Source organism: Leptosomus discolor, chromosome 6 (genome assembly GCF_034619465.1).
Source record: "Leptosomus discolor isolate bLepDis1 chromosome 6, bLepDis1.hap2, whole genome shotgun sequence".
Lineage (NCBI taxonomy): Eukaryota > Metazoa > Chordata > Aves > Leptosomiformes > Leptosomidae > Leptosomus > Leptosomus discolor.
The window spans coordinates 27,800,950-27,821,599 of NC_141396.1; the positions used below are offsets into that span (position 1 = coordinate 27,800,950).

Genomic DNA, 20,650 nt, shown 5'->3' on the forward strand with positions numbered 1-20,650 from the left:
ATTTTGTTTGCTGCCACCTTCTTGGAGTCAGGTCTAATGATTGCGTGGTCGCATGGGGAGCCTCACTGTAAGTGATGACTGAAAATGTCCGTCATCATTGATAACTGAAAATCAGTATTTGGGAGGTTAGTTCATGGTAAGAACGGCAAGCGTGGTCTCATGCACTGGAAGTGGTGGAAGTATGTGATTTGGGGAAGAAGCTGTCGGGGGTAGCCTGCCATGAGACTAAGCATGTCAAGAAAATTTATCCTTAGTTGTAGGTCATCTTCAGTCTTGTATTGAAAGAAAAGATGACATGCTATAATCCATGACCATTCCCTTGAGCTCCTGAGTGGCCTGCCGCTGGAGTGACACGCACTACTCCTGTCTCCCCTGCTAGTGCTAAGGTTCAAGGAGCTGCACTGCATGCCATTTTGGAGAGCCAGTGCATCTGAGATGATTAGTGTAGCATGAGGCTAGCTCACCATGCAGCCATGCGTCCTCTCGAGCTGTGCAGGAGAGCAGTTAGGAGAAGGCAGGAGCCTTTCTGGGCTGGCAGCCATCAGTGCTTGCGTTAGCTGGCTGTGCTTGTGGAACAGCCGCCAGAGCTTTCTGTCGTGCAGGAGAGCAGCTGCCTCCTGGATTTCATTTCCCCAATTGGTGCACCAGTTTTGCCAAGCATGCAGTCTTGCCACGTGGTGTGTAGGAAAGGGTTAATTGCAGAGTGAAGAAAAGGCTACCTGCCATCTAGCTGTGTTTTCTTTTTCTGTGCAGTCAAAAGCTCCCTGTGTTGCTAGTGTATTCTGTCCCTCATGTGAAATTCCCAGACTCATTGATTAGTGAAGCTAGACGGTAGACAGGGTCCAAGTGGCTAACCGTGTGAGAAATTCAGTGACTGTAGGCTACTGTTAATTAACCTAGAATCTAGCAACATGGCATAGTGTCTGTGTGATAAGTTATATTATCTTCAGCAGCTCAATTAAATCAAGGAGTGAGACACAGAGCAGACGTAACTCAGCAAAATAAACAGACAACTTGAGTCAGCCTTTATAATTTGGTGCGACATCACGTAAATAAATGCAGTAACTTGTTTAGCATAGTTAAGCAGTTTGCTGCTCAAAAACTTATTTGCATGACGTCTCATTTTGAATAGGTTAAATTGGGGCAAATTAGGTCTGTGCCTTCAGTCTGATATATTCCACAGAAAAGAGAGAAAAAAATCCTCCACCAGAGATGTCATTTGTAAATTGAAATTCTACATTTGTTTTCTATAGCAACAAAATGAAACATATGGATTCCATGTTTAAGTGATTCACTTTCCATATCATTGCTGTCATGTTAGCATTTCTTGATGCGTGAGATGTTAACCCTCCGTAATTGCTCTTAATTTTGACTGTTATTCTTCTATTACTTACTAGACTGTTCTGTCTGAGATACATGAGTGTACATCTGGGTTGCAGTCTTCTATATTTAGAGGAGATAAGACTGTTGTCTTTGCCGTATTTCAATGTGGATAATTGGTTTCTGTCTCTAAAATCATATTGAGTCTTTCTTTGGTTACAGGAAGTGGTTTGCACCCACTTCGGTGTGGGTGTGTAGACTGAAAGTATTCGATTGTGCTTCAGCATCCTTTTAAAATACCAGGTCTTGATTACATACATGTATTTCACTCATAGGGGCCTGAATTAATTCGTGGCATGAAGCTTAAACTTTTGGACCCACTGCAGAGTTTTACTGCATATCAAGACTTTTTGATCACTGTCTAATTAGAAGGGAGTAACGACTTCAAGCAGTGGCTGTATTTTGAAATGTTTGCACCAAAAGTTGCCACGTATCAGCTGTTGTGTGTAACTTCCCATGTTAATGTTGTTCTCCACCCTTCTGGCAACTACACAGCAGCAAACCATGCAAGAGGCACACAGACAGTTGCTGTGAAAGCTGGTGAACTTGGGTCCTAGTGTACCTGCATCCTCTGCCCATGTGTCCACTCTAATTTACAAAGATGGTCTGTTCTTTATGTAAATAAAATGTTTAAGCCAGAGGTGATCACGAGCAGCAGGTAGATGTTCCTGTCTTCCCTGAAATCCAGCCCAAATGTCAGCCCAGTCCTCAGAAAGGGGCTTTGCTGGTATAATTCACTCTTGTTGGACATAGTAAAGTGGAGACCAAAGTCCTTTGCTGTTTTCTCCATCCCCCTACACCAGACTGTTAACTGAAGTGCTACAAAGAACACAAGATTCCTTCCAAGACCAAAAATAAATCACTCTGAGAAACTGTCTCTTCAAAGAGTCTCTTCACCACCTGGTGATCCCTGCAATAATGATACACTCACATGCATCAGTCAAATATTTCTGTGATTTCTGTTCCATTCAGGCTAAGGAAATACTAAGTTTTTTGAGTTATAAATGATTACACTGAAAAATTTCTTAGGTTTTGAAATAATAGAAATTGTTATGTTTCACTAATAGCCTTCTAAAAAGCAGGTGACACTGAAAGCAATCTGGTAAATAACTGATTCATTCAGTTGATTGGCTTTGTTCATCTCTGCTTCAGATTTTATTGATACAAATCCTCTCTGCTTGTTGAAAACACCATTGCTTGCAAGCATGGTGGTGTTAGGTGGCCCTTCACTAGTAGCTTTGAAGATACAACAAGGTGTGTCATAGCCAGATGTGATTGATTGTCACTTTTTTCTAAACCGTCTACTAATGAGGTGATTCCCCCCTCCCCCGCCCCTTGTTTACTGAAGCACGGTTTCAGACTAGACTCCTCAGGCACACGCCTTGCTTCTGTCAAAATGCTGCCAGTAATTTCAGTTGAAGAGGATGGAGTAGTGAATGGGAAATGCTTCAAAACAAAGCTGATGGATGGATCTGGCGTAAGCTTTGTTATGTACTTCTGTTCTTGGATCAAGAGCTAAGAAAATCTCTTTAATTTCTTGTTCAGTGAATATAGTAGATGTAATATTCTTCTCAAGCAGGCTTTTTGTTGTGAGGATGTGAATGACATTGGGGCTTTTTGCCCTGGATGCAGTGTTTAAGCTGTCAATAAATAAAAAAAGTCGCAGTAGGCATTTGGAATGTCTTCTTGTGTCACTGGGGGAAGGACTTGCACCTGCCTTCATGCTTTGGTTCATACTGAATCTTCTCTTTGTTTTCCACAAAAGTAACCTTGCCCTCTGTAATCTGAAAAAGAAAAATCAGAGGAAAACCTTAATTTGAAAATATTAAGAAAGTCAGAAAACTGTGGTAAATATGTCCCAGACAGAACTGCATGTGGCATTGCAAGAAGTATCCCTGCAGGACCAGCTTTTCTCTCATCATGGGAGCTACTCAAATACACTCCAGAAAGTCAGAAACCGCTGGTATTCTGAGAACGTTTTCTTATGGTTTATTTAGGGCTTTTTAGCCTATAATGGAACTAATAGAATTGCTTATCTTGCCCAACCAGCTACTAAACTAGTTTCAGTTGCATTTAAGCAGTTAGGATTTTGGCATACCCCCACTGTATTTGAGAAGTGGATTATGACAGTGGGCCTCTGTGCTCAGTCCTGATGCAGTGAAATAACTTGATGGAGAGTTACAGAACAAACAGTTAAGTCATTGAGGTTACCCCTTTGACACAGGCAAGTAGAAGGAGCGTCTTCTTCCATAGGGAAGCGCAAATTTAGTGTATGTTGTACCTTTGCTCTAGGAAAGGGATAGTGCTTTTCAGTGGTGTCATGGTAAGTAGGAATTGGCGTTATGTGATGCTAAACTGAAAATTAAGGATATGGCTACGGTCCTGCTCTGCTTTTTGTTTGTGAGCCTAAATCTGTAAGAATTGTTCTGATTTGAGTGTAATGTCTGTTTCTCATTAGGGAAATTTCATTGTAAATGTTAGTGGAAGATGTCGTGTGTGTAGATGGCAAATGGCAGCACTGGTGAAAATAAATATTATCTAGCTCTTCATTTAGTGCTTTTCATCAGCAGATCTCAATTCATTTCACAGAGAGGGAAGGACTATTAAAGAGTATTTCACATACAGAATTGAGTAGCTTTCAGTGAATTTTTCCTTATGTTGTTTCTGTGTGGAAGGAGTTTTTGGTTTGGGTTTTTTTTTACCTACTGAGAGATCTGTGACTTGTGTCCTACCAGTGCAGTATGTGTTCAGTATGGTGCTCACCAGTTTATGCGCCTTTTTTGCCTTCTGGAATTGTATATTTGATATAGCAGAGCTATAGCATATAGCATATGTTATTGCAGAAGGGTTTGAACCAGCTTCTGTTTCCTGTGCAGGTGAAAGTGGTGTGCAGAAGGAGCATATACATTAAAGAGATTTTGTGTCAGGCAATCACTTCCCTGCAGGGTTAAATTAAGCCTTCAAAAAGGCATCCTTTTCCCTTTTACTTAGAAGGTTCGTAACCCAAACTGCTGGCTCTGTTCATGGGACCTTTTTTTTTTTTTACAAGAAGCCTTAAAATACGGCTTCTTATGTTTATTTACTTGGATTCTTCTATTTGTACATAAAATAGTTCGACTCCAACAACTAGATGATCAGCTGGCAAAGAAATGTAGTTCTGAAATGCAGCCTAGGTAAAGCTATCAAACTGGATGGTAGTGTGAGCTATAGTCCATGTTTGTAGAGCAGAGGAAGAAAACTGCATTGCACAGTGCCTCTCTGCTTTTTCAAATTCTGCTATTATTTCAATCTGTGCCCCACATGTCAGTTGTTTCTTGTTAAAACAAGGCCTCTGACCAAGAGCCTTCATTGAATAAAAATTACAGTAATGTGATCCAAAAGCTCACAGACTGGGAACTCCTCTAAACCTGGCACGAGAGGATTTTTTTTTCCCTTCATTTGTCATAAAGTTAATAAATGCAGCTTCTCAGGCATGAGGGGACAAGGTGGGGGAAAAAATCAGTTGTGAACATTATTGTTAATCCAGATGCTTAGAAATGTGCAGTCATATTTTCCCAAATTATGCAACTGATTCAAAAATAATGATATATTTTTAAAATTAAGCCGTTGGGGTTTGTGCCTTCCGGATAAAATGCTCATCTCATTTTCATGTTTTTCTCAGCAATCCCAAGAATTATGAAACTATTATTGAAAAAGATGCCAACACTTCCTAAAGACACTTTTCTTCTTCTTTCTGGAGTTGTCATTGTAATACCTAGCAGCACCAGAACTGGAGAATTTAGTAGTAATATTGTTCATGTTAATTTAATTCCTTCTTTCCTGTGCCCTTCATCTGCTAAAATGCTGGAATACTTTGGCAGTGTAACACAGTGAGAGATGATAGTGTGAATAATAGTATCGGGTAAGTTTACTAAATAACTCTAGAAACAGGACTACAGGTTGTTCAGTACAAAGTAACAGAAAATTGCATGGCCCATGCAAATTTCAAAACAAAACGAGATTTTTCTCCCAAAATTGTGCCGTCCTCTTCAGGAGAGATAGGATTCCACTCTGAAATTTCTATGTGCTTTCTGTGCATGTGAAAACATTTTCAGTCATGGCAGTATCCTACCACACTTCAGTCAAGCAATAATCCTCCATTTTTCATTGTCCCAAAGTCCATCACCCAAATTACTCACGATGTTGCATCACAATGAACAGAAACCAAAACTCCTAGCAAGGATCATTATAGTAAGTGGGCTTCGCTCCGTAACTGGTATTTTCTGACACTGTCCTGTTTGCCTCCTGGCTGGCAGGCAGAGGTTAAAACCTTGATTGTTGGAAGGCAAGGCTGTGCTGGCATGTCCCGACAATGGGGAATAAGCCCAAGGCAAAGACTTTGAACGTAAGACTGAAATTTCTCTCAATTTGGGCTCTGGACAGTTTTGATTTCCAAGTAGAATCCATTATTATTTGCAGGTGGGAGAGGTGTTGGAGGAAATAATTCAGGGGAGCTCTGGTATTTCAGCTACAGCTTGCCTCTAACTACTGAGGACATATCAGACAATTAGAAAATCTGTGTAAGTATTAATAAGAATGAAATAGGACTTTCTGTGTTCACTGTACAATTCAAGGTCTTGCTTCCAAATTATACGCTGTTCCTAGTTTCCAAACATTGCATTAATGTGATGTAGAAAGGACTGTCAGCCCTTGTTTATGTTATTTACTGTGTTGCTTCATCTTCTCTTTCTAGCACTTACAGAACCCTGCAAACTTCCATAATGCAGCAACAGAGCTCCTGGACTGGTGTGGAGACCCCAGAGCCTTCCAGAGACCATTTGAGCAGAGCCTGATGGGTTGTTTGACGGTATGTCTCTGTGGCAGTGGTTCCTATCCTGTTTTATACTGTATGCAGTCTATCGTGGCTGAGGGAACTTGATTTTCAAAAACTGCATTTGGTGGGTTGTTTCGTCATTTTAAACACATGAAGCCAGATCCTAACAACTGTTTATTTGACTCCTTTACTTAACAGGAAGCAAAATGCAGTAACAAGAAGTTAAATCATAAAAGGGAAAAACATTTATAGTTAGATTACTTACAAATGCATGGGCTAGGTTACTCGATATGCACATACAATATGTATTTTCATGGTCTGAAATTGCTAAGAAAGCTGTGTTCTTACAGAGTTAGTGGACTTTTCAGGCATTTATTTTCATTTGCTCATTTTTGGGGGTGGGACTGGAGGACTACTCGTCTTCTAAGTATGCCGTACTTTCAGCTAAACAGTGTTTCTGACATGCCTGTTCAGCTTAGTCGGTTACATATATTGACTGCAAGTATAACCCTGACATCCTAATTCCAACAGTTTTGTTGACATCAGTGCTTTTCTTTCCATTCATTCTTTATTAAGACCACTGTAGTTCCTAAAGCAACTTCATTATAATGCATTGAAAATATATTTTAGTATGTACACACAGCATTTCTTGGTTTGAAAGTGTTATTTTCCATTCACTCAGCAGCAGGATCCAGTCCAAAATTGTTACATGGAGTCAGGACTTCAGAAGAATTAATTTCTCACTGGAGTAGGAGTGTTCAAAAGCCTCACTGCAATTTGCAGAACAAGTTGATATAAATAAATGGTCACAAAAGAGATAGAAATTTTAAAATTATTAATGAAGAGACCATCATTGTATTTGTTGGGGGAGCAGAAGTACATGGATTGTTTTCATGCGCTATGTAGCTGATGTATATAAAACAGACACTGAGACTGAGCTTTAGTTGCCAGAAATCCAAATGTTAAGGAATGGCTCCATCTTAATGTGCTCAAGTGTATAGCATCCCTCAGATATCAATGTCAAAAAGTTAGAATAAATCAAATGATATAAGGAGGTGCATATCAATCTTTCAATTAAAAAAAAAGAAAGTTAGAAATGTTAGTAAAGTCCAAAGATAAGATATTTACAGTTCTGTTGGAAGTAAAAGTTATGTATAACCTCTATCACGAGAAAAAGTACATAGGAACTGATGTGACCATAAGTATTTAATTTATACTTTTTAAAAACTTTACTAGCATTTTCAGGTTTAGCATTTGGGAAAGGAGACATTCAGCTCAAGTATACTTAGGCAGCCTGTGCACAGTATTTCTCTGCAGACCTCTGCTAGAACATTGTAAATCTGACCTGTGATTCCCTTGCTGTTTAAATATTTTCTTTCTACATAAGCAGATCTGCAGCCCTGCCCAACTGCAGGGTCAAAATAAGGTCTGCCTGCTAGTGATTGACTGTCTTCAAAGAGCGTAGGGAAAGCAAGAAAGAAATGCAAAAAAACCCCAACCCTTATTATCTAAGTACTGTTAAGATTTGAACAGCATGTATTGCTTTGCTTCATACTCCTCCCTGAAATCTGAACAGGGTGGCATGAAAATCCCTCTTTCCCAAGCTTGTTATGGGAGACCACTGTGCAGTGTAGGACTGACTGGCAGCAGCATCTTTATCACGTGTTGTAATCTCATTATATTCCTAACAAGGAAAAAACACAGGAAATTAACCAGTTGGCTTGTTTTATGTTAGATAAATACACAGGGTTTGCAGAATGCATATAAACTGCAATGAATATGTGTTTCTTGTTACTCATTTTAAAATCGCTCTAAGGAAGGTATTCTATAGTTTCTCACTGTGTACATCCTTTTTCCTGCTTGCCATTAAACAGGCTTAACTACATGGCTGTACCCCAAGAGGTTGATACTTCCTTTATCTTCCTAATACCCAGCAGTACAGTGGGCAAAGTCTCTCTCTTTTTTTTTTTTCTCCTTACAAAAATTCTTTCTATCTTGGTTTGCTCATACATAACTTCTTTCTAAATAATATGTTGTTCTTCAAAATTTAGAAAAGGCGGATGTTGAGGCTTGTTGTCCTCTTAACAGGAAAATGTGTTTATCTAGTTTTATTTAACAAATACGATAGAACTTCAGTCTGTTTCCAGGGAAATTATTCAGAAAGTTGCAAATAAGTGAAAGGCAACTGAAATACTGGAATATCGTGAGTAAATTTAACATCATCTTGCTTAGCTGCATGGTCTGTACTATCAGGAGCCAATTTTTCTTAACGCTGACAAAGTTTATCAACGTTCTTCTTTGTGGGGATTATGCTCGAAGAAAAATTAAAGATCAGTATGAAAGTCTGTTCAACCACTGAAACAGGATTATTGTTCTGTTTTGCCAGTCTTTAAAATGACCTTCAAAACTAATATTCCTTAAAACGCCTGTATTTTTTGAGATTCTTTTTAAAGCAAGTAGTCTCTGCCATCGTTGCAACATTTGAGCTGTGTGGATTCCTAAAGGCAAACGCATTTAATCCAAGAATTCTACAAACACTAAAAATGCTTGCTTGCTTATGAGACGACTCCTCTGTAGTGTGCAAAAGGGTTTTTTTTTTCTTTTATGACATGCTGTACTGTTAACTTTCTGACTAGGGAAAATTGGCATACTAAACTGTTCTGGAACCATCAAGGGATATGAAATAATCATATCCTACTAGCAGATAACAAGAGTATATACTAATCCAAATTGAAACATATTAATTTATCACTGCTGCAAAAGGGCAGCCTCTCTCAGGAATGAGCAAACCTTCCATTCATACACTACGAAGTTTAAATGCATCAGATGTAATGACAGAGCATCAAAACAGATCTGTTGTGTTATGAATGGCCAATTTAATGGTGCCTCTGGTAGAATGGATTCTTTGCGTCATTTAGTGTTATCTATATTTTTTCAAAAATTAACCAATTAGATTTAATCCTATTAATAAAAAGGGAATAAATATGCTCAAAATCTTGAAATTGTGATTTAATTTAAGAAGTAGGTCTTAGAAAGTAGTTCTGTTTATCCTGCACACCATCTTCATGTCGGCACTGTCAGTAATACCAGGTTGACTTTATAACACCACTATGTTTCTGTTCCTGTTGCCAGTCTAACAGATCCTGAATGGATGCAGAAGAATGGTCTTAGAAATATTCTGCTTGGACATCAGCAGAAAACGTTCCAGCTTCACTAACAGTATCACTGGTTTTGATAAAAATACATAGAATAGGCTGTTACAGAAGGTTTTCTGTGCTTAAATTGTAATGCCAGCACTTAGGGAAATCTTGATGACTTGAAAATTTGAGTTAGCTAGGCAACACGTGTTGAACATCAACATGTTTCTAGTGTTTGTTTTTCCTTGGCGATCTTTTTCCTCTTTTAGAATAATAGATGTGCACAGTATATGTACTACCTATTTGCAATAGATAATAATTTTTATGTATCAGCAGTACTTGATATTCCTGGAGTTAACATTTGTTGCTGTGGGCTCCAGTGACATCATATGCAGAATACCAGGAATGGTTTTCTTGTCTCAAGAGCAAACTCAGGATTTGGTACAACAGCTGAAATTTTACCAGAGAGGTGTCTAATAAGGCATGTAAACAGGCTTTGTTTAACTAGTTAAATACTTTGTGTTTGTTATGTAGGATCCTTTAAATGATTGCTCTTTTAAAGGTGAACTAACTGCTGTTTGTGATAAAGAACTTAGGTTAACGCTGTCAAGGCCTATGAATAAAGTGGAATAATTCTGTGCAGTGCAGAGAGTCAAAGAGAAAAGGTTTAGGGTACACAGGTAAACCTATGGCTTGTGCTATAAAAAGAAAATAGTTTTTCATGAACTAAGCCCCAAAAGCTGTGCCCCTTGTGGCAAAAATGTGTGTGACTGCACATGCGTCACTGTTATGTTCAAACGATTCTGGCAGACACTAATTCTAGAGTTTACCTTTTATGCTTACCCATTACAGAAAATCACAAAGTGGGTGGGTAATACAAGTTTATGTAGAAGATGCATTTCAACAGATAAATAAAAAAGTCAAGGAGGGAGGGGTAAGCTTTGAATCTGTTCCCTTAAACAGCTTTGATGGAACTCGTGCAAACAAATGATGATCTTTCTTGGAGACAATACACTCTCTTCTAACTTGCCAAGGAAAGCTAGGTGTTATTTTTCAAATCAGATAGGACTATCTGTAGGCCAGGAACTGAATTATATTTGAAATCTTTGATTCTATAAATTACTGACATTGAAATTAATATGGTGTTCTTTGGTATACAGCATTTTTGCATAGTGTTACGGGGAGCTGATTAAAATAACCTCCACTTTCCACAAACCCAATGTAGCTGGTTTTAGTATGATTGAAACAGTTTCTGATTCTAGTGTTGATAGTTTATAAAGCACTTTGGGATGACATGATATTATTATAAGGTGTCTTGGTTTCAGCTGGGGTAGAGTTAATTTTCTTCCTAGTGAGTGATACAGTGCTTTGTTTTGGATTTAGGATGAGAATAATGTTGATAACATGCTGATGTTTTGGTTGTTGCTGAGCAGTGCGTACACGAAGTCAAGGACTTTTCAGCTTCTCATACTGCCCTGCCAGTGAGGAGGCTGGGGTGCACAAGAAGCTGGGAGGGGACACAGCCAGGACAGCTGACCCAAACGGCCAAAGGGATATTCCATACCATATGACATCATGCTGAACAACAAAACAGGGCGGGGAGTTGGCCTGGGGGTGGCAGCCTGATGCTTGGGGACTGCCTGGACATCGGTCAGCAGGTGGTGGGCAATCGCATTGTGCATCACTTGGTTTGTATATTCTTTTATCATTATTATGATTATTTTCCCTTCCTTTTCTGTCCTATTAAATGGTCTTCCTCTCAACCCGCAAGTTCTACCTTTTGTTCCTCTTCTCTCCCCCATCCCACTGAGGGGGAGTGAACAAACAGCTGTGTGGTGTTTAGCTGCCAGCTGGGTTAAACCACAGCATAAGGCTAATATTCTTGATAAACTTAAGAATATCATTCTCTGAAACCATACTGTATATGTCATTACCTGACTGTCTTCTGAAAGAAGCAGCTTCAGTTACTACACAGCAGTTAAAATAAAGGGCAGATTTACAGACTCGTCTTCAGCGAAGGACAGTAAAGGTACTGCTTTGTCCTCTTACTGCACTTCAGCATTACAACGCACCAAGTTCATTCTTCAGGGCTCCTCAGTGTGTCTGAAAAAGAAAGAAAAGGGTGAGAGCAGCACAGCTGTGTGCAGTTACTCTGTAACTGTACCTAGAGGCTTAGTCTAAGAATTAAAATCCAGCACTACAACTATTTTGGACAGTAGGAGGCATTTAGGTAAGCAGAGTGTGCTTGCCTGAGCTGGCTCTTGGCCAAAGCACTGAACGCAACAGAGCTGCTCTAGTGAAAAGTGAGTTCTCTGACCACCGTGGTTAGGAGCTGGGTCTCTCTTTGCATCCAAAAGATTGCACTTCCTACACCAGTTTGTCCACAAAAGGCTATGCTGAAATAGTCATTAAAATGCCACACACACCCCACCCCCCCACCCCCACCCCCCGCAATGTTCTAGATTTCCTCTCCAAATGTTGGGTCTACCTCAGTCATCAGATGTGGGAAACTCACCTGTGTTTGTTTAGGAAACGTTTCTCTTTTAATTTAAAGAGTAGCAACACACAAAGCTATAGTCCTAGTCATACTCTTATCTGGAAGATTATGGATTTCATTTAAATGCTTGTAGCTCTTGCTAGACCTATGTACTGATGAAGAGAGTTGCTGAAATAATGAGTATGTGAATTAAACTGATGGAAGTATCTGCTAAAGGTTCATGTTTTAGTTATACTGATACATGGTACAATGATCTTTTGAATTGCATTTGTCTTTGGAAAATCCTGGAATTGAGACTGTTGACATTTTTTAGGTCATTTTAAGGAAAAAAAAAGCTGCTCTCAGTTTCATGATACAGAAATCTATTCTAGCTCATCCAATATGTAACGAAAAATATAATTGATTTTAAAAAATATAAAGAAATACAAAAATTATGTCTCTGAATAATGTCAAGTTTCTACAACAGGTTGCTTCAGACAGCAAAAACAACAAAGTCGAGTTAATGCTAATGTGTTCACAAGATATCTGCTGCTCCGTTGACTTCACACCTGGCTGGGTTCATTCTGTTTAATGAAGAAAAGTATGTAATCAAAAATCAACATGTGACATTTAAAAAAATCAGATTTCAAATCAGGTTAGGATCTGAATGTGAGTAATTCCAGATGGAAGAGTAGGTTCAGCATATCTGTACTCAGAAAATGGCAGGATGCATCTGCCCATTAGAGCTCTAGAAACGTTGCATTTAGTCTTTGTATCCAAGACTTCCAGAGCGAAAAGTTCTTCATGTGGAAGAAATTCTGCTTCCATCGCCCTCTCCATGCATTTGTTAAGGACACAATTTTATATGTTTGCAGTGCAGACATATAAATGGTACAGACTGTACCATCAAAGTACAGCCAGCAGGCACAGAACACCCTGCTTCAGAGCAGCTCATAATACTGAGTTATTTGGTAGCATTACTGGCTGTCATGTCACCTCATGATATCTTAAAGCCCTTTTTTTTTTTTAAACTTAATTTCATTAGTCAAGACATGGGTTATTTTACAACTTTAAAGTATTTGTTGAACTGTTGCTGTCCAAATTAAAATGCTTTTGGAATTCCTTAATTGCTTTCTTCACCTGATGGCTGTATGTTCATCCATGCTGTTGTTCAAAGTCTGCCAGGACTCAGGTGGCAGCAGTATTGCAGGGACCCAGTGCCTAGTGATCAGCTGGCAAAACCCCTGCATCTTTCCCTCTGGGAGATTTCAGATGGAGAGGCTGAGTATAGTGACCTTTTCTTCTATGTTTATGGTTGTTAGAGACATGCAGAGGAGAGAAAGGGGATGTAACAAAAGGAGGTATCCTTATTCTACATGGTTTACTCCACTGTTGCAGCAAGTGTCAAGAAAAGTAGTAGACAGCAGGGGTACCGGTTTATTTTATTTTGAAGATACAGTCCTTTTCCACCTAATAGGATGGGAAATATATTTTAAGAAAACCTTAGTTTAAATACAAGGGCTCTATAGAGTCCCTTACGTTTGCGGAATCTACTTAGTGTCTGTTTTTAAGCATCAAAGGCAAGAAACTAGTTAATGATATATGGCTTCACTCACCTGCTTTGATAGTCTGTATTGTTGAGGCAGCCCTTCTACAACTGCAGTGTAAGAGTCTCATCAGACCAGGACTTCAGATCACAAAAATTTCTTCCTCCCTTTCCCCCATGCCTCCCTTTTTTTTTTCCTGTTTGAGGCAGATCACTATTCATGTTGCAAAATTCCTCAATTTGCTTCCTGTTTATCTGATCTTTGTGTGTTACCGAGGGGGGAAAATTACCATCTACATTGCAGAATTCTAATTACAAAATTTCTGCTGTAGTCTTCAAACTGCATTCAGATAATTTCAAGTATGCGCAAGTGGCTGAACACAGAGCTGTCTGAACTAGCAATCAGCTGGCATTTTTAGTTTTGAGCAGCCAGCAAATTGAATTGGTAAAATTCACTCTGATGCCAGCGGGGGGGGGGGGGGTGTGCTCTTGACTGCTGGTAGTTAAGAGATTCATTGAAAGTGCAACATAATGGGAAGGGAGTTTTGTAATAAGCAGTCATATAGCTCTCTTGATTAACAGGCCTGTTGGGTTAAGAGGTACATTGTTCCAGTACTTTGTGGTGTGATGACAAGAAGGGCAGGGATGGAGCTTGCCGTCATGTAGCTCCTTAGCCTTGCAAAAGGAGAAAAAAAGCAGGGGGGTAAGTATTGCAGTTAAATTCAGCAAAGAGAAAAGTAGTTGGTAGCCAAATTTCTCTGCTTTTCATGTTACTAAAACCTTACTGACATCATTTTCCCCGCCCTATCAATGGCCCTGAGGGTTTGGGCATCTGGAACTCTGCAGAGCTGTGTCATAGGCAGTGAGCGGAATGTCTCTGTTATGAATGCGACATAATTTGGATTAAAGATTTCAAAGGTTTGGGGTGATCAGATTTTCTTATTGGTGGTTAATGTTACCATAATGTTTGTTTGGGTGTATGTTCTTTAAAGACACAGCTTGAAATAGTTGTCAGCACCATATCTAAGTTAAAATAAAAGCTAGGGTGTTACAAGAGTGTGTAGGAAATAGGCTAGTGCCTATTTTCTGAATTTGTGCTCAACTTGAATTAGCAGTTACAGAAAGCCTGAGTATGTTTGCAGGTGGTATCATATCACTTAGCCGTAACACTGAATGGATAACTGAAACCATGTTGACTCAATCCCATCTGATCAGCACTGTTGCCTGAGTAAGATCGAAGTCACAGGAGGTTTCAAACTTGGGAGAGTTCCTGGGACCGGGTTCAGACTGTGCTGGGTGGCTCCGGTCAGCAGCAGGTGTCTGCAATCACTGAGAGTCGGCTCGGAACAGACGTAAGTGAGCATGGTGTCTACTCTTTTCCCCAAGCTTGGGATGTTGTATAGATATTGTCTGGTCTACTATAAATCCCGTTACCCCCCAAACTCCAGGGATTGATAGGCAGCCTGTTCAAGTCCTTAATGATCTTTAATACCGAGAACATTTTCCCAGTATTTATCCTTAGTCGCTTGTACATTGAGCAGATGAATTCTGCTGTGTGCTCCTAATTTTCTATTTGGTTACTTTTTTTTTCTTTCCAATCTATAGTATTTTGTATGTGTCTTTGGCCTGGTTTTTGGAACATTTTTCCACTTTATAAAGATCATTTTAGACTCTTATCCTGTCCTCTTCAGTGTTTGCAGACTCTTCTGCCTGTTATCATCTAGAAGTTTTGCGATTTACTCTGTTTCATTGTCCAAGTTGTGACTGAATACATAGAAATGACCTGTAGTCCAGGACAAGTTACGATTTGACAGAGGACTATTAATTAATAATTTGAGTAAAATTTATACTTCTATCATCTGGGCTATGTTCCTTTGTTATGGCAGTGCCATATAGGGCAATGTCAAAGGCGTATTAGAGTTAAGATATGTTACATCCACTATCTTCCTTACACTTTCAAGGCCAGTTAACTCGTCAAAAGAAAACCACACTGTGCTGATGGATTCATGATGATGTTCTGTATTACTCACCTAGTATTTGTTTAGTCATTTGTTTTTGTTGTCTGTCTGGGTACCTGAATTTTCTGAGACTCACCTTTTTACCATCTTAAAACATGAGACTTGATGTGCCTCCAAGGTCTCTGTCTCAAATGAATTCCTGAAGGTTACTGTTAGCAGTTACAAGGTTTGCCTGGGCTGGTTCCTTTGAGGCGCTCTAAGGTAAATTTCAGCAGGGTCTGCTGGCTTGAATATATTAAACTTAACAAATGTCTTGTAGTTAGTTCTTTTACTTCCTAGATCATATTTGTATGACGCTTTTGTCGTCTTGTTTCTGAGAAATCTCAGTGTTTTTTTAAAAGGCCAGGAGGTCCCTTGCATACAGGTTCACCAGAGGAAAGCCTTCCAAGTACCAAATGAGCAATGTCTGACCTCAGTTGTAGGCAACCTGAAATAGGGTCTTTGGAGAATATATGATCTGTTCTGTTCGACTTTCATTTTGAAATAAAAGTCAGTCTTTAGTTGTCACAACTGAAAGAATAACTTTAAACTTTAAATACAGTTAATACAAAAATTCAGAAGCCTATAAAGAAGCTGGAAATAAAAAATGAACCACCCTATTTGTGTTGACTGATGGGGTTGCTGAGGAGTGGTGTACAAAAGCCAAGGGCTGGGGGAGAAGGGCCCAGAGAAAGCCTTTTTCGGTACAGTTTGACCAGTTTGTTTTACAGAGCCTCTTTCTGCATTTAGTGGAGTGCATAGAAGAAAAGTTTAGGTGGAAAATTACTCTTGGCAAAACAGAAATTTTATTAGAAATGTTTGTTTTCTATTAAGTAAAATGAATTTGCAATTTGTTTTCCCTCACATTTTTCATTAAAAACTTGAGCAATGAGTAAGTTTGACTGACTTCTCTAGACTTGCAAGTTCAGATTCCTCCTTCTCATGCTTAGTCCTCTGCTTGCAGTGCTAAGGTACAGCTTCACCTGCTTCAGGGTAGGCTTTAGCAGGACGATGCCATGACCATCGGGGTGCAGTCAGCGTTGGGGCTGCACACCCTGGTATCTGAAAGCTCTGCTTTTGACCATGTGAGGTACAGAGCAGTGCTTTCTCTGGCAGAGGAAATTAAGAAAAGGAAACTGGTGACCAATGAGAGTGTAAGAGGTTAGGCCTCAGCCTGTTGTTTGGACTCAGACTGACCCAAACTTTGCAATCTATTCAGTGAAGACATTGCAATCATAGATTGGCTTTTATGGGATCAGGGTTTTATGATTCTCCGTATTTCCTAAGTTACCTTGTAGAATTTTTTCCGTAATTAGCAAGTCAGTCAAGAGTAGTGATTTGGCCTCTGGCCAGCAGGGTCTCAGTATTTGTAGCCTTACATTTTAAAATGAACCAAACATATAAGCAGACAATACATTTCTTAAGTTACTACATGCTCACTGATGAGAAGGGGTATCGCTTCGTTCCTGTCCAGTTCAAAATAAATAGTTCAATGATGATGTGCTTTTTCAAAACAGAAAATGGGAGGGCCCTTTCTCCTTTATTTTACAGACCTGTTTAGCACTCCGAAATGCGTTCCTCTGAGATGGTACAGTAGATGATACCTAAAGGAGTTTCAATAATGTTTACACATTAGCGAGACATTGCCCTCAGGAGCCTTTAACAAGATGTTTTTTTTAAAGGAACTTTCTGTCTGCTTCCTACTGATCACTCCCCTAATGTCTACCTGTCAGTGGCTAACTATGGTGATACTGGAAGTAGGAAAGGGGAACAATTAGGTTTCCAGGTGTGTAAGTGTCTCATGGCAAGCCACCAGTCTTCACTCCTATTGCTAACTTAGCATGAAATATGCGATATCTTGTTCTGCTGTTGTTCTTTTGCTTGTGTTTTTTATTTTATCTTATTTTTGCAAGTTTGGACCCAGAGTCCTAGCCAGGATATTAATAATCAGACCTTTAAGTGTAAGAGATTAGAGGCTGATCTACCAAGTTGGAAATGGTTTTTGATTTATCAAAAATAATTACATTCTTTCTTGCAAATTATTTTTTCTTTCCTACCTAAAACTTACAACTGTAATTGTAAAGAGAAACAGGAGGTAAAATGGTAGGGTATGTTCTACAGTTGTGTGTTATATTGTACTGATTATCCCAAATTCTCATTTCATGTCCCTGAAGCTCTCTATGCAATTTTGAGATTGGGAGGGTTAAAAAAATGTAGGGACACTCCCACCTGATAAAGTCACGTGAATCTGTAATTTCTAAATTAATAGGAACAACAGAAACAACAATAATCTACTCTGGAATTTTATACATGCTAATTCTTTCTTAAGAAAGAAATTTGGTTCTTAATTGTTAATTAGGAAAAGTGGATATTGGAGAAAGTTCAGAACAAGATTCATGTAATAGTGTTAAGTAGGTAGGGCAGAACAGTGGATTTATTTAATGTTTGTAGGTTATCACATATTGGTTCTTCATTCTGTTTTATACTGTTGCTTTTTGCTCTGTCTAAATTAATGAAAGCTTTCAATGGAGGTAGGGGTGGGAAAAGAGTATTTTCTTGTATTGTAAGCTATTTAGGATAGGGACTTTGCTTCACACAAGGAAATGGTGTTCTGTTTCTTGTGGAGTTCCTTGACCGTTGTTTCAATGTAAAACAGTAATGGCAATGTTAAGCATAATCTGTTTTATCTATCCCTCTGAGTCTGAAGTCATCCTGTGCCACTAGAAGGCAATATAAAAGCTCTGCTGTGTATAACTTTAGCATAATTTGCCAGAATGACTGCAGTCTTGTGTTTATACTATGCAGATTTTCATGAGGGTACATTCTTGGCTGATAGCTGAGTTGCTGGCCTGGAGGAGCAGTTGCCTGCTTTTCATCCTTAAGCCCAGTCTTTGGTTTGCCTGGTTTTGCTAGCCCTTCTAGATCAGTCTTAAAAAAAAAAAAAGAAAAAAAAGAAGCCTCTTTCCCTATTAGTGTGTTTGGCAAATACTTCTTGCACGGGCCTATTTATTCTAAAACTGTAGTAAATGTGCTTCCCGGTACGGTATTGTTGAAACGCAGCAACTGTGACGCTGATCACAGCATAGGAGAACATTGCCCATCAGTGTGGAGGAGGGCGTTTTAACCTAAAGGACCTGGGCACTGCTCTCAAGAACAGGACCAGGAACTGCTTGTGACACAGAGACAGAGACTTAGAGATTCTCATCCTGAAGTCTCAAGTACAGTAAAATGCATTCTGTACAGTCTTTGCATATATTTCTCTTGCCTTATTTCTTCTGAAAAAGCTTTGTCTCTCCAACTTTCATGGAACTACCAGGCATTTCTTTTGGCGAGTGGTTAAATAACCAGGTCACCAGAACACTCCTGTGTTGAGTTTGCTGTGCTTGCACTGGAAACTATTGGAGAGCAATGCCTCATACTGTGTTTGTGTTGTGGTTATCACAGTAAATTCAGTTGCCTAACATTAGTGCTGATAAGCAGGTTAATGTAACTTCGCAAAGAGCTCAAGTAACCCCTAATGAAATTTTCTCTCTTTCCCTTTGCAGGTGGTTAGTCGAGTGGCAGCTCAGCAAGGATTTGACTTGGATCTCGGATACAGGCTACTGGCAGTATGTGCAGCCAACAGGGACAAATTCACTCCAAAATCAGCTGGTAGGAAAAGCTTTGGTTTTGGCCTGTTGCTGATTCCTTGATGGTCATATTCTGAATAAATGCTACCTGCAACTGTCTTGCATTCTTTAAAAAAACAAAACCAAAACCAGCCACGTGGTAATAGTGCTGCTGCTTTTAGCGTTTTAATGGCATGCTGTTCTGAGGATGCATGACTTTGGAAATTTGTATTTTCCCCAACTAGTGCTGTTTGTTGCCCTGTTTGGTGTTACAGATGAAATGTTACTTCCAGAAGCACAGATGTTCAGTAATTTCATGGTGGGAATGAACACACTCAGGCCCCTCCATCTTGGTAAACCATTGATTTTCTGTCATGTGTCAACCTCTGAATCTTTCACATTCATCCTGCACTCCCTGGTATATCTATTGCCAAGCATTTATTCCATGACTGCATATGTCTGTGCAAACAAGTACCATGGTTTCTTGTATATCTAGTCATTAGCTTTAGAATTTTGAGCCAAGAATAGGTGGCAGTGCTATTGGTATAGTATTAAGTAGCCATTTTTCCAGTATTTTACAGCAATAATCTGTTATAGGGCTCTGATCAAGTAGCAATACTTGATCATGATGTGTTGCCATTGCTTCTCTATGTAGTAAAAGTAGAAAATGCACTTCAGGGTCTTTCTGTTTCTCACATATTTGATTTAACTGGAGCATTTAATTCTGGTTCTCCTTTTCTTAGCTGATGAATGTCAACATAATGTGCACTGACTTGGAAAACAGGCAGATAACTGTTCGGTTCCAGACTGAGCATGAATAACTTTTCTGCTTAGTACTAAACTGGTATGCAGTCCCTGTTTCAGAGCATTAGAAAAGGTTACCTTCTTCCAAAACAGTAATTTGTAGTCATCTGACTGGGTGTTAACGTTTCTTTTCATGTTCCTTTTCATTTTTTATCAGCCCCAAACTTCTTTACTTATGGCTACCTTTTGTCCTGAGTGCTCTAAGCAGTTCTTTGTACAGAAGTGGCTTTCACATCAAGGCATATTCACTGGACTTACTGATTTATTAGGGATCATTAATTTTACTAAATGTTGAATAAACTGTGTGGAAGATGAAACATTCTGTTGACCAGGCACAATCTCCCTTTTTTTCTGAATTTCTAGTAAGTTTCTCCGATGGTTAGCTATCACATCTTCTCGTCTTGGGTTTTTTTTTTTTAAAGGCTTGTCAGATGAGGTTTTCCAGCTGTGACTGTATTAACTGAGACATTAAAACTTTATTTCCTTTGAAAATATACCTATTAAAAGTATTCATACCCCCTCTCTTAACAATTATTCCTGAGATGTGTGTCTGTCAGTGTGTTAGTGAAGGTGAGGTTGTGAGTCTGTGGATCTTCTTACGTTGTAGTCCTTTTCTTTTAGAGCTTGGATGAAGGGGATAGTCTTGAAAACTGCTGGTCAGTCATCACATCCTAGAAAAGCCCAGTGTCAGCGTTTGATTTCTACCAGTAATTACTTTTAGGGAATATGTGCTTTTTTTTCAACTCATTACCCTAGCAATCTGTACAGATTTCAGTCTTTCCACTGTTAATCGATACAATACTGGGAAAACTGGTAATGAAATCATGTGCTCTTCTCTCAGTGTATTCTAAAAAACTTCTCAGTTCTTTGCTTTGTCTCCCATTTCCCA

At 39.2% G+C, this 20,650-nt stretch overlaps 1 protein-coding gene across 2 annotated transcripts in view; it reads left to right on the forward strand.

Moving 5' to 3' along the window:
• Window positions 1-20,650, forward strand: part of ZMIZ1 (zinc finger MIZ-type containing 1) — a 158,965-nt gene that overhangs the window by 12,617 nt on the left and 125,698 nt on the right. For both annotated transcript variants that reach the window (XM_086467210.1, XM_086467211.1), the window contains exons 2-3: window positions 6,113-6,226; window positions 18,895-19,000. In XM_086467210.1, coding sequence (XP_086323336.1) covers window positions 6,113-6,226; window positions 18,895-19,000 — 220 coding nt within the window. The remainder of the gene's footprint in view (window positions 1-6,112; window positions 6,227-18,894; window positions 19,001-20,650) is intronic.